This window comes from Cheilinus undulatus, linkage group 4, assembly GCF_018320785.1.
Source record: "Cheilinus undulatus linkage group 4, ASM1832078v1, whole genome shotgun sequence".
Taxonomy (NCBI): domain Eukaryota; kingdom Metazoa; phylum Chordata; class Actinopteri; order Labriformes; family Labridae; genus Cheilinus; species Cheilinus undulatus.
Genome location: NC_054868.1, coordinates 48,094,682 through 48,108,500, shown reverse-complemented (window position 1 = coordinate 48,108,500; position 13,819 = coordinate 48,094,682). Strand labels below are relative to the sequence as shown.

General features: G+C 38.7%; 1 protein-coding gene across 2 annotated transcripts; it reads right to left on the bottom strand.

Moving 5' to 3' along the window:
- Positions 1–396: 396 nt before the first annotated feature.
- LOC121509086 (ubinuclein-1-like) lies at positions 397–13,770 on the bottom strand. 2 transcript variants are annotated; one of them, XM_041786310.1, is made up of 14 exons: positions 13,461–13,769; positions 11,014–11,118; positions 10,833–10,931; positions 10,313–10,447; positions 8,444–8,535; positions 7,755–8,331; positions 7,574–7,644; positions 4,982–5,111; positions 4,767–4,891; positions 3,996–4,115; positions 3,692–3,835; positions 3,541–3,591; positions 2,898–3,439; positions 397–820 (listed from the first exon to the last, which is right to left on the bottom strand). In XM_041786310.1, the coding sequence occupies exons 1-13, from the start codon at positions 13,680–13,682 to the stop codon at positions 2,914–2,916; spliced, it is 2,397 nt and encodes a 798-aa protein (XP_041642244.1). In that variant the 5' UTR covers positions 13,683–13,769; the 3' UTR covers positions 397–820; positions 2,898–2,913. The 2 variants fall into 2 exon arrangements, with proteins under 2 accessions (XP_041642244.1, XP_041642245.1); XM_041786311.1 differs by lacking the exon at positions 10,313–10,447 and having other exon boundaries at positions 13,461–13,770.
- Between the last annotated feature and the right edge of the window lie 49 nt (positions 13,771–13,819).

Below are 13,819 nucleotides of genomic sequence, written 5' to 3'. Positions count from 1 at the left end.
TGAGTGTTCTTGACAGGAATGCTCTTTGTTTAAATGAATAGTGCCACTTCAAAACTTTAACACAAAATACATACTCTATCCATGATTTGTAAATTAAAAAATAAAAAATAAATAAAAATCAACCTAGACACAGAAGATCTGCCAGTAAGAACAAAGAAAAATCTAGTACCAGCTCTGTACTGATGGCATCAGTCATTTTTGGATTTCAACCACTTTGAGGTTTTTAAAGTCTCCTCATAATTGCCATTTGCTCCTATTAACCATTGTCTGAAATCCAATTTTCTTTAAACTCTATCTCCCAATCTTCTTCACTTTCTTTTTCATGGTTTGTGGATGCAACAATAAAATATATCATGCAAACACACCTGAGTTTACATCAAATGTCTATGCAACAAGTAAGCTCTTCATTATTTATTAATTCAAAGTAAATCAACCACATTACAAATCATTCCATTTGAAAATAGTCAATATCTCTCTAAACAGATGTCTAGTTTTTCACATTTACTCACTGCTATATCAGGGTTGAGGTTTGGTATTTTAATGTGCTGGTAGTGAATTTTTATGCTCACAAGATAAAGTGCCATTTCTGTTTTCATGCGCATGTTTCTTCTCTCTTAGAAAACAATTAATCCAAATACAAGTAAAGATGATAAGAATCACAACACATCCTGCTGAGCTACAGAAAAGATAAGATTCATGTTGTCAAATCAACAAGTGCTGGATAGTCAAAGCTAAAGTGTTAACTGTAAACAATGTTAGAACTCCTGTGTGTTTTGATCCCATCAGGTGTGCAGTCCATGTTCAAGATTCAGCTCTCCATCTGGACAAGAAAAGACAAAAGATTTTTATGTTTCATAAAGCTGTGTCGCTGCCCTAGATTCTAGTCTAGTCACCTCAGCCTACATTACGGTTCCTTTCTCTTGTAGTTGTTTTGATAAACTGCACTCTGGTTTGAAATCAAAAATCTTTTAAGAATGACACCACAGGAAGGCTAGTGATGCATTCTGGCTGTGGCTCTCCTGATCCTCCTCTCAGCTGGCAGCTGAGAGAAGTGGAGGGCAGAACTTTTTTCCAAGCAGGGAGGGCCAACCGAACATGGGGGCGGTGCTAACTCCCCTAACATGACATCATGAGGGGAAAATCTGAGAATGGCTTGTTTCAGCACGCATTTTCTGAAAGGGGGGGGGGGGGGGGGTTCTGGTAATTGAGGGTATTGTGGACAGGCCAGGGGGACATATTTTTGTTAGAAAAGCCTGAAAAAAGTTATTTTTACATAATATGTCCCCTTAAATATGATCAACATGTCTTGTTTTTGCTGGGCAACCAAAGCAGTTGGCAGCAAGAAAGATGCACTCTTAAGTTATATCTTGGACGTGTTTTCACAATTAAGTTGACAACATATGTTGAAACCTATGAAAACAACAAAGATAGATTGTCCAGGACACCTCTGAGAGAAAGAAAAACCCCCAAAAAGTGAAAAAGACCTCAGTCTCAACTAAAACTCCTGGCTAGCTTAAAAGCTAACAATAACTGCCTGTAACTGCCACGGAACACTGCCTGATCAACTGAAGAATGCTGAATGCTACTAGTTGAGGTAGCATGGGGCAGTGCGTACAAATGCAGCGGCCTGGCACTTCATCACTAGCAGCAAAACAAAGCCCTCCACTTAGACCAGAACTGACAGCATGCCCACAGGGTTTACATCTTTCCTGATGGAGATTGTCTGGAGAATGGGGCGCTCAGAGACTGACAGGAGGAGGACGTGGAGCAGCACAACACCTACAGCCAGTGGGGAGGAGGCAGCGGCGGCATTGTGCAAGAAGACAAAAGCGGGGCAAACAAGCCAGGCAGCAGGCTAGGTTAAGATCGGCCCCAGACAAACCTGCCCTACAAAGCATCTCTCTCCCGGATGCCTGCTTCCTTGCCAGCAGGACGGACGATGTGGATTTCTAACCACCGCTTGGACCGCTGTGTTTGCTGCTACAGAGGAGACTGCCAAACGTAATTTCGTTGCACTTTTACAATGCAATGACAATAAATGACTATCTATCTATCTATCTAACATGCAGGGCTCCTTTTAAAGGGCCATCTTGCCATGTGTCATGTGAGACTAATGTGTGATTAGAGCTTTTTGTTCAGAGTTTGAAGGCTGCAGATCTTTAACTGGCCTTTGGGGACTTAAAATAATCTTTTACTTTACATGAAAAGCAGCTTTCTGTCCCAAGTACATTTTAATGTACAGTTAGGGTGAGCTATAGTTAAAGCTCAATTAAGGCTATAACCTCACCTTGCCAACAAGTTAGCAAATACATTTCGAACATCCCCACCTTTGGTTCAAGTGCACACCACCCCTCTTATGGTGATGAATACTTGGAAGATAACATGACTTAAGCTTAGCTTAAGTTTTAATAGCCAAACTTCCTGGTAAAATGCCCAGCACACAAAAGTGTCGGTTTGGGTTAGATTGAGATCTATAAGAGGTATAGCTATTAAAAATATGAAACTAATGCTGTAATACAGTTTAACTGAACATAAACATTTTTCAGTGTCTTTCTCCTTCAGTCTCCTCTGCTTTGGCATCAACAAACCACTGCATTCAGGTCTACCACTGAACAAATCAGTTAAGTACATAGTACTTTTTAGTACTCCTCTAAAATGATATCCTTAATGTCAAAGCAAACAATCAACATGGCCTTAAATTAGGTAACAGGTAATAACTTCATATTTTCCCATTCCTGAGTCATTTTAAACATATTTTTTTCCGACAGTGGTAATTAAACAATGAAGACAACTTCCATGATACCATACTAGCTCACAACATTTCTTCTTGATCTGCTGGAGACACCACAAGCAGAAAATAACACAGTGTAAAGCAGTAAATAAACAAATGAACTTACTTTGCATGGAGGTTTGTCATATAACTGCCGTGTCGGACTCATCAGAGATGACCACTACGTCAGCAGCATCCACGTTTTGGGTGAAGTCTCCCATCTGTATTTTCTCAGGCATGACCACAGGGCTGGTCTGAGGAGGTGGGGGAGGAAGAAGAGGACTCTTGGTGTCAAACTCAAAGCTTCGATGTTGAACTGAATTGTAGTATTTTGACACAGCTGCTGCTAGGAGCTCCTGAGAAACTGAGAGAGGCTGCTCTCGAGCCAGCGCCTGATCGGCCAGGAGATCCAGGAGAGAAGAAGTCGGAGGAGGTGTGGTGATGACTGGGGATCCATTTGTCTCTACAGGTTTAGTGGAACCGGTGTCCATGGCATTCCTTTCTCCTGATTTAACCTCCTCCTTCTCACCATCCACTGATGGAGAGACGGAGGTACTTGGGCTCCCTGTGAAGACATCTTCTGCTTCTTTGATGTGAGGTTGAGATTCCTGAACCTCTGGACCACAGCTGGACGGCTGCTGCCTCTTCTCAGACTTTGCTCTCTTTACTCTGAGAGTCACAGGTGAGACATGGAGTGAAATCTTAATGGTGGAAAGCATCAAGAAATCCATTCAAATAGAGATGTGAGTTAGAGGTGGAGTTGTACTCACGGTAATGATGGAGAGAGGCCTAAAACCTTCTTGCTCACCCTTAACAGCACCCTAAATTGACAAATGTTGAGACATGTCTGCATGTAGAATGAGCTAAAAATTTACTATTAATTCTTTTATTAATGACTGAGGGTGTTTCGTCTCCAGATACCTGGACTGAATCCATCCTTTTGGCCAAAGTGGTTTAACTTCGTTGTCTAACAAGGTCTTAAGGTATTCCTCCATCTCCTGGCTTCCTTTTCTTTCCTTCTTATATCCCTCCATTTTCACCCTTACAACCTGAGAGAAGCACTCCCTGTAGGAGAGAAAATCTTGTTATATCTCCAAAACCACACTGTCAAACAGGTAGAATTACTTCACAGTTGCCCACAGACAACAGGAGTTGGATTCCTTTAATAGAAAAAATGGAGACCATTTCTAAAGACCTGGTGATAATGATGACACCTAACTCTGACCTGATCTCTTCATTCCATTTGAACCACTTCCTCGGTCCTCCTTTTTTCCCACTTTTCTCCTCCACGTTGTCCTCTGGACCAGCACTGAGTGCCTGTTTGCCATCTCTCTCTTCTGTTGCCCTGTCATGAGCAGAGGCAAAACTCAGTAAAAGAGAAAAATGCATGAAATACAGTGAACTACAATCCTATTAAAAACATCTATGTTCATTAACACTTCTACTCTGGGTTTCCATCTAAAATCCTTTCTTGATCCATATTGCAGATTTGTTTGCCTCTGCTGTGAAATGGCACATTTAACATGGGTTGTGCATACAACTTCCATTGCTTCTGCAGCCAGCCTCAAGTGGATGCTTTGGGCTGGCTACAGCTTCTCTATTTTCAGTATTTGTCTTTATGCTTAGAAAGGTGATTATTCTGCTATTTATTAAGGAAGTAACAGCGGATGATGGTGATGTACTGTGGTGCTTTAATTTACAGGCTTTTCTTAAAGCACTTGTCAAACACTTTCTGGAAGTTGACATAGGCTAAAAGCAACCCTCCAATGAATTTCCGAAAACACTCGGTGAAGACTTAAAATACCAAGATGCAGTCTACCATAAACCTACCTCTAGAAATGTAGAGAAATCAATGTAAAACACCACCGTTCACCATCATCAATCACTACAACATTCAGAGCAGCAAACCCCCCTTGTTCTGCCTTGAAGTATAAAGATGCCACAAATTCTCTCACAACTTAGTCTGAAACCTTAAAATCTTATTCAGGTGGCTTACTTTGACGCCTTAACTTGTTCATATGCTTGGCAGTTTTCAAGGAAAGTAGCGATCTGGTCAGGCATAACTTTGCCAATTGCCTCCTTAAGTTTTTGCACAGGATCCTCTACATCAGGCTGCCCTTCCTTTAAGAAATGATACAAACAAAAAGTTAAATGTGCACCTTTATAAACAAATATTGCCCACAGTAACTCAAACAGTTAAAACAAACTCACCATATGTGCGACTAACAGTTTCTTTACACGTTTGAGGAGAGTGTCCTTGCTGCAAGGCAGGAAAGACGACAGATGTGTGAACACCTTTGAGCGCAGCTGGCTGCCGTGTTCCCGACACTGGAGCTCGACACTGGAACAACAGGGAAGGAGCATGTTATGCATCAGGATATGGAAAACTAAAGCTGGGAACAAACGACTTTGCAATTGAAAGCCAAATCACAGAACTGATATTTTATTGTAAAAGAAGTCTAGAAACAGAAATCGCAGGACTGAAGTTTGATCCTATTAACTACTGATGGACAAATCTTTAGAACGACATCGTGCACCTGAGCCTTGCATGACAGAAAAAAATGTGAAAGAGGGTGAATGGAAAGTGTTGAATACGGCCATTATGGGGAAAGATCATTCTTTTTGGCTGCTTAAAAGAAAAAAAACATTTTCTTATGAATTCGAGCCTTAGACCAACAGTTAAACACTGAAATATCTGAGGATTTCGACCTGAATCAGGGAAATTGTTCCTTGGAGTTTTTAAATCAATACCTCTGCTATAAAACAGTATTTTAAAAAGTGGGACCCTGGTTTATGTGTTTTGAGAACCTGAACAAGAGCATCTACACTATGCATTCTTACTACTACTGTGTCAATAAACATCTCTTAATACAGTGTGTCATCCCACTGCATTAATAATGATTTTATCATGATTCTGTTAGCTGGCTTTTACAAGGACATGAAACTGAAGTGAATTTATGAAAAAAGTAGAAATCTATATGAAATTTCTGTCAAAAAAGGCAAAGTGTCCCCTGTAGTATCTAAACTCTCAATCTTGTGGCTGTATTATTACAGATAAATCAATACTTTTCTGTAATAGCTGACAGTTGAGAGGTGTTACTGTTTTGGCAACTGACTGAAAACAAGAGAAGCTAAAGCTGATAGTGCCCTCTGCTGGTAAAAATATTGAAATATACACTTTCCATCCTAAAGTCTTGCACTTTGTTATGAAGCAGATTATTTAGCAGCAGTGTGTAAAACTTGAAGTCTCAGCTCAAGGATATCAACATTAATACATGTGGATGTGATCTTTTTAATGAACAATCACTGCCAAGTGAAAAACACTCACACAAATGACCAAACAAGGAAACCAAATTTAGACAAAATCAGATAATTAAAGAGAATACAGGAAAAAAAGTTTGCAAAAAGCTTGAATTGAAAGGACTATTCAATTCTCTAACTTACCTACTGATTGATTCTCCATCCAGGAGTCACAAGTGTGAAAACACAAAGACAAAAGAAAAGTTCAAAAACATGTTCATCCTGATGCATGTCCACCATGCAGAAAGATAGTCCAACTTCCTGCTCAACATTGCCCATTGCATTATTAAAGCCCATAAGAAGGCATGTGCAAGTATCTTATTTTAGCCTCTGGGAAAATTGTTCTCAGCTGATCTAGCCTCAGGACCAACCACCACCTCCTAAATGAGAAATCGAAACCTAAAACATTTTACATGTTCCCAGTGAAAGATGTTGCAGTTTTGGCCCTTTCTACCAGAGGTTTCTTTGCTGGCAAATCAGTTGCATTGACATGTACAAAATGCTCCGTAAAAAAGTGAAATTAAAAGTGAAATGGCTACCAAAATGGGCATAAACAAATGCAGGATTTGAAAAAAGTTTAATAATTCATTTTTTATGAAATAGAATCACCCCTTTTATATTTGCAGCCTTAATTAGAACAATATTAACTGATTGTAACACTGTTAACATGAAAATTCCTTTCTAGAAGTACACAGCCTAAGGACGCACGAAGGTGGGGTTTTTGCCATCATCTGTTATGCCGTTATTTACCAATTAATTTAAGCAGACACTGATATCTACATTCAAATAAGCATTTCAGACCTATAACTTCAGTTATTTGAACACAGTTTAATGTATAAGGATGGACAAAAGAAACAAACTTGAGTTCTCAAAACACACTTTAAAGCCAAGAGACTGAGAATGAACAAAGACTTCAACTGGTGTAGTTCTGTTGGTCCAGCCTAAAACTTTACAAACTTATTAGTACAAATGGTAAAAAATTACAGTTAATATATGTTAATATTCACAGCCAAAATATTGGTTTTAAATACTGGCAGAAATGTTGATATCTGCAATACGATAATTACATTTTTAAGCTAATATGGATACCAATACCTGGCCATTAATATTGTGCATTCTAAAAACAGCCCAAATGTTGATATCTTTTAGTTGTGTAATTTCTAACACTTGTCTTGCCAAAAAAGTGCTTTAAACAAGCCCTGACCAGGAGTGGTTACAGCCCGATGCACCAACTCTTAAAGACTGGTTAAAGACTGTTAATGAAATTTACATTATAGAGTGACTAACTTTTTATATAAAGCTACAGTCACTGACTATTTCTCTAGTATATTGTATCTACTGTATCTCTTTGGCTACGGCACTGTGTCTGAGCTTCCTTATAGAAAATTTAAAAAAAAAAGTAAAGGGGCTTTAAAAGACTTCCAGTGTCTTCCTGGCTACATGAAAACTAAATAAAAAGATACAAATCAGTAAGGTGAGCTGTGTTTGTGTGGGATAACTCACTCGAGCAGGACTGAGTTAATTTCAGGAGAGAAGAACTTCTTTTTAGACTCTCCCTCTGAGGTTCTGGCAGCCTGAAAAAAAGTGTTTGTTATTTATGCCTTAATCCTGCCATTTTTTAGTCATATGTGATGTTATTTATAATATCGTCAATTAAACAAGCACAATCGAAACATAGTCTCACCATCATGAGTTTCTGAATGCTGTCCTCCAATGAGGCAGGCAGTCCCTCTGGCAGCAGCACATGCTGAGCTGAGGTAGAGCCGATCTGAGTCCGCTCTGTCTGAGGTTTTAGTGACAGGTTTGTCTTTATATTTTCAGGCTGAACTTCAATGTGAGTAAAGTCAGATTGAGTATAAACATCAGATTTAGGCTGGGAGAGCTGCTCGTCTGTTGGAGGTTGTGAAGCAGTTTTGGATGATGAAGAGTCTTCACTGACGTCTAATAGAGAATCCAAATCAATGTCAAAATCCACCGTGTTTGCAGCCTGAATCAGTGCGTGGTCATTGGTGGATCCGATCAAACTAAGCAGAGGGTCAGTCAGTCCTGAACCTCCACCTCCTGCTGCATCTGCTGGGCACAGAGGGAATGTGGGAACTCTTGTGATGGCTGTTGCCCTCTGGTTTGCTTTCTCCATCTTCTGTCGCTCCCTCTCCTTCTCTCTTTGAAATTTCTTCAACATGCTGGTGACGCTCAGAGTTCCTGCAGCCTTCTTCTTTTTCTTTCTTAGCTCATCACCCACCCCATTATTAGACACAATGCTACAAGAGAAACACATTACACTTGAGATAAATACTGAGAAAATCTCATTTCCTCACTTCAGAATCAAACTGAATTTTAACGTGAGTCAAAACTGATTTAAGTCAGCCTAACCTTGACTCCTGATCCACGTTGGTTCGTATTTCTCCATCTTCCCTGCACGCTTTCTTCTTTGGTTTGTCCTTACTGCCATTGAGTTTACGTTTCTAAGTCATAATGTTTGAAAGTACTTGGTTATATCACATGCATTTCAAAAATTCAAGTTTAAGTTGCAGAAAAGTACAATATTTATTGTCAGATATTTCAGACAGTGAAAATAGGATATATTCTGGACTCACATAGTCCTGAATCATTTAAACAACATAATACAATATGCTTTATCAAACATGGACCATTATTTCCTCAATGAAATGGATAAGGATATCCTTCATATAACAAGTGTGAAGAAATAAATGGTGAAATACTCAAGAAAGTGTCTGAAAAAGGCCAACCTGGGGATTACAAGAAGTGCATAAGAGATTTGCTGCTGCTGGAAAGACTTGCATCGCAAAGCTAGGAGAAGAAACACAAGTGTGTCCAATCAATTGACATCCACATAGTTTGTTCTACTGTAGGACAAAGACCCTTGTCAAAATCCTTAGAAAGAAATCCAACTGTTGATGCAATCATATAAATGAGGATGATGCATCTTAAGTGTAAGATTTGATGATGTCAACATACTCATTGTCACCCTCCATAAGGAGGGTAAGCCACAGAAGGTCACTGCTGAAAGGGCAAGCTGTTCTCAGAGAATGTAGGAAAGCATAGTCATGGACAAGTGTGGCAGGAAAAGGTAATAACAGGGATGAGAGCAGCCTTGGACCATCAAACAAAGCAGATTCAAGAACTTCAGGGAGCTTCACAAGGAGTGGACTGAAGCTGGAGTCAGTGCTTTTAGAGCCATTCATGCACAGATGTGTCCAGAAATGGACTACAAGTGTCACACAAGTGTCTCCAGTTCAGGAGAGTCAAGCCACTCCTGAACTGGAGACAATGTGAGAGGAATCTCACATGGGCTAAGGAGAAAAAGGACTGGACCATTGCCCAGTGTTGTGGCCCAAAGTCCTGTTTTCAGATGAAAGTAAATATGGAATTTCATCATGAAAACAAGGTCCCTGAGTCTGGAGGAAGAGCAAAGAAGCACAGAATCCAAGGTGCTTGAAGTCCAGCGTTTTCAGTTTCCACAGTCAGTGACGGTTCGAGGTGCCATGTCATCCGCTGCTGTTGGTCCACTGTGCTTTATCAAGTCCAGAGTCAGCGCTGTCAACCATTTACCAGGTGATTTTAGAGCCCTTCATGCTTCCATCTGCTGAGAAGCTTTATGGAAACACTGATTTCCGTTTCAAGCAGAACTTCGTACCTGCCTATAGTGAAGCCAAAACTACCAGAAAATGGTTTCCTAACCAGGGTGTTACTGTGTTTGATTGGCCAGCCAACTCCTCTGACTTGAACCCCGTAGAGAATCTCTCAGTAAATGTCACGAGGAAGATGAGAGACACCAGACTCAATGATTCAGACAAGCTGAAGGCTGTGGTCATAACACCCAAGCAGTGCCACAGACTGATTGCCACCCTTCCACATCACATTGATGCAGTAATTTGTGCAAACAACACTCTAACCAAGTCCTTAATGCATAAACAAACATACTTTTTAGAAATCCCACATTTCTGTTAAAAATTCTTTTTTTTTAGTTGGCCTTATGTAATTTTCTGATACTTTGAAATACTAGATATTTGATTTTCATGAGCTGTAAACTGTAATCATAAAGATAAAAAAGGCTTCAAACATTTTATGTTGTGTGTTGAATCAACGAAATACTTAAGATTGACTCTTTGAATCAAATTAAAGAAAAAAACTTGCACATTATTTTTCTGATGTGCACCTGTAGATGTAGGTTTTCTGGAAATGAAAAAACAAAGGTGTTATTTTAGAAGATTTATTTACTTTTGAGGGCTCGGGTATTGTTTCATCTGTTGTCAGGTCTTCAGCATCAGATGCCTGGCGGAACTGCAGTATGCCAGAATTTATATAAAATCCACCAAATTTGGTTGTGATGGAAGACGGCACAAATTCGTCATACTGCAGAAATCAGACACAAGCAGTATTAATAACTGAAAGAAATATTTAAAAAAACAGAAGGTTGAGACTGATCGATTAACTGATACAGGCCATAACTGGGAAGAATTTTTAAGAAAACAATCACCTTTAAAAGCAGAGAAAGTTTGGAATAAAGTTTTCGATGTTGGTTGATCTCAAACTACTCTATGTCACTGCTTGAGTAGATAAAACTACAACAATGGTCAAGAACGAGTGAATCAAAACATTTCTAATGAGAAAGGAAGAAACAAAGACCTAAAAAACAAAACATAAAACTGTCTCATGATGCAACAGATCTCAAACTGACTGATAAAAATATAAGAAGACATGGAGAAATAATTCTGTAGAAATTCAAATTCTGACTTACAGCTTCAGAGTTATCGATAAAGGAATCCTCATCATCATAACCATATCCAATATCAATCAGGTCCTGAACGCGGTCCTTCTTTTTTTTGGGTTTGCTTCCCTGCAAGGACATTATGCAAAGTACCATTGGTTAATACTGACTTTAAAAATAATTCAGTTTTAAATCATTTTAAACTTCTTACATATTTTTCCTCCAGTTTCCTTGCAATAGCAGCCACCTCATCGTTCTCTCTCTTTTCTTCCTCTTCAAATCTGCTCAGTGGGACTTCATCTTTTGTGCCCGTGATCTTAATAAAGAAACGTAAGTATTCACATAAAACCAAACCAGCCTTTTTAAACATTGAGCTCAATTTACCCATCATCTTTGACTTCCAGATTGGGCTAACTGGAGTTAGAGATTATAAAAACAGGGTGAATTCAGGGTGATCAGGAAATATGGTTGATCAACTACAAAAGTACTCATGGGCTATCTGGAAAAAGTAGAACTTTTCTTGAAATTCATGGCAAGGAAACAGGGATGCACCTGTCAGTATCAGTGCCACCTAAGCTAAGCGCTCATGCTCTACATTGTAGATAATGTACTTGATATGGTAGCATGGTAAATGCCTCTCATTTTATGAGGGGACAGGCAAGGATGGAGCCATGTCTGCAGTCTAGAGATATTTTAAGATGGTACTTCACAAAGTAGGCCAGGCAGCCTTGGTGGGCTTCAGAGGTACAGCAGGTGAGCCACGAGAGGTCATTTTCAATAACAAAAAATCTTCAGGATTTCAATAAAAAGATGAAGAAGGAAAAATAAACATATTCTAAATTATTATAAAGTTAGAGAAGTTATATCACTTGCTTTCTGGTTTTAAGAATTTATCAGTGTCTGTGGAAACATCTATTCTACTAGGACAAGGTTTGCTGAGCCACAACGTACGTTTACAGATATAAATATTACAAAGAAAGTTTTTTATTCAGACGACTTTACATATGCCTGATCAAAACAAAATACAAGGCACTGGCTCATTAATTGTTCTTTGTGATCCCACAACAGTGTTAATTTTGGCAGCTATTTTTAATTTTAGTCTTAGTTTTTAAATAAAATTAAGTTTAGTTTTAGTCACATTTTAATAATTTCTACCCTTGTTGTTTTAATCTAGTTTTAGTTGACAAAAAAATCAAAACATTTTATTCTAGTTTTAGTCTATAAAAAGTACACATTATAGTCTTTACTTTACTAAGTCTGAGTATTTATTTTCTTGCCTAAATCTTGTACCAGATCATGGTAGTGTGTTCTATGCACTCTGCCAAACTTGGAGTCCCTGCTTTCTACAGCTGAGAGACAAAATAGTTACAGATGCATCGTTTGTTGACAGATTTACACCCAGTGGAGAAATATCACAGAATCCGAAATATTTGATGAAAACTACATTACATTTTAGTCTAGTTTTAGTCATCTTGATGAAAACTAAACTTAGTTTATGTCAATTTAGTCATCACAGATCTATTTTTTTAGTTTTAGTCTAGTTTTTGTCATGTAAAAAAAGGCTGTCGATGAACAGTTTTAGTCATAGTTTTAGTCGATGAAATTAACACTGTCCAGCAGACACTTTCAAAGTATTGTTAAAGTATCTGTAAACCATGCATTCACAGAGAAATTCCCTGTTTATTAAACAAAATATGATAAAAGGCAATATCTGAGTCTTATGTTTGTTGGTGCTAGCAATTTATTCCTATACGATTTTCCTTCTCTTTCTATCTTGTTTTTCTTCATTTAAATTCTACTCTCTATGCTGTTGAAAATTGGGACATGTCCTGAATGGTTTTGGGATTAAATAAAGGCTGAATGAATGAATATATTTATAAATTTTGAGCTAAAAATGATGTGCAGCTGCACCTTATGTTGTCTCATAAAAAACAATATAGTTGTTAATGAGAGGAATATCTCTAAAGGGATTCTTTAACAGGTTAAGGGCTTCGTCGGTTTTGTTTTTCACATTTTCTTGGACTTGTATAAATATTTTGGCTGTTGTCACTAAAAGAGGGACAGGTTTGTTTATTAAGAACACATATACCTAAATTCTGGACCCTTGTTGGATGGGGGTGACTATGGGATTGTATATGCACTCTATATATGTGAATACACATATGTACAAAAAATGGTGAGGGTCCATCCCCCAAGACATAACACAAAGGACATACAATTGAAAATCATCCCAATATCCCTGAATTCACCCTACAATCCTTGAAAAGTTTTGCTATGCATTTAAAGTTTGAAAAAAAAAAAAAGTCTTAAAAGTTAAACAGAGGAAAAGCATAAGCAATTAGACACATAAAAGCATTTCTGAAAATCCATATAGGTTATCAAAAATCAGTAATATTGTACTGGCGCTCTGAAATTATATTAATGCACATAAAAGGAAAGGTGAGTGTGTCTTTGCTGCTGTAGCCAGCAGGTGGAGGGCAGATAATCACAGATACAACTTAGGAGATTCCTTTCAGTCTAGCATGAGGACACGTGGTGTATTTACATTTCCTTTGTTTTGTTTTTAAGAATTTTACCGAAGTTTCAGGACATTCAGATAAAGCGTTGTCTGTTCAAACTAAACTTGAACTGAGTGAGTTTTTCAGAAATGTAGCTCACCTTATTTTCAATGAGCTGACTGTAGCTAAACTCGGGGAAGCTCCTCTCGTCAGGTTCAAATAAAGTGAGCACCAGGCGGACCGCGTTGGTGTCTGGATGGTTTTCTTTCTCCTGTTGAACACCTGGAGGAGTCTTGGAGGCCGGGGCCTGCTTTACCGAGGACGAAGGTAGGCCTGCATCACAGGACAACGTAGTTAACTGAATCCTCCGAGACTGGGCCATGATACTTGTATACACCAGCACACTGTGAGGTTTGGTCTGAACATGGTGAAGAGGGTTTTAATTAAGGAGAAATTCATGCAGGTGCGCCCTCGGCCATCTGTCGCAACTTTTTCGTCTCACGAACGGAAATTTTGGCG

Bases quoted from the DNA above. Each gene is read 5' to 3' on its own strand.
- LOC121509086 (XM_041786310.1), bottom strand. From the start codon at position 13,682: ATGGCCCAGTCTCGGAGGATTCAGTTAACTACGTTGTCCTGTGATGCA. The intron at 10,448-10,832 runs GTAAGTCAGAAT...TGATTTCTGCAG, and splicing joins TTATCGATAACTCTGAAGCT to TATGACGAATTTGTGCCGTC. The intron at 7,645-7,754 runs GTGAGACTATGT...ACTTTTTTTCAG, and splicing joins GCATTCAGAAACTCATGATG to GCTGCCAGAACCTCAGAGGG.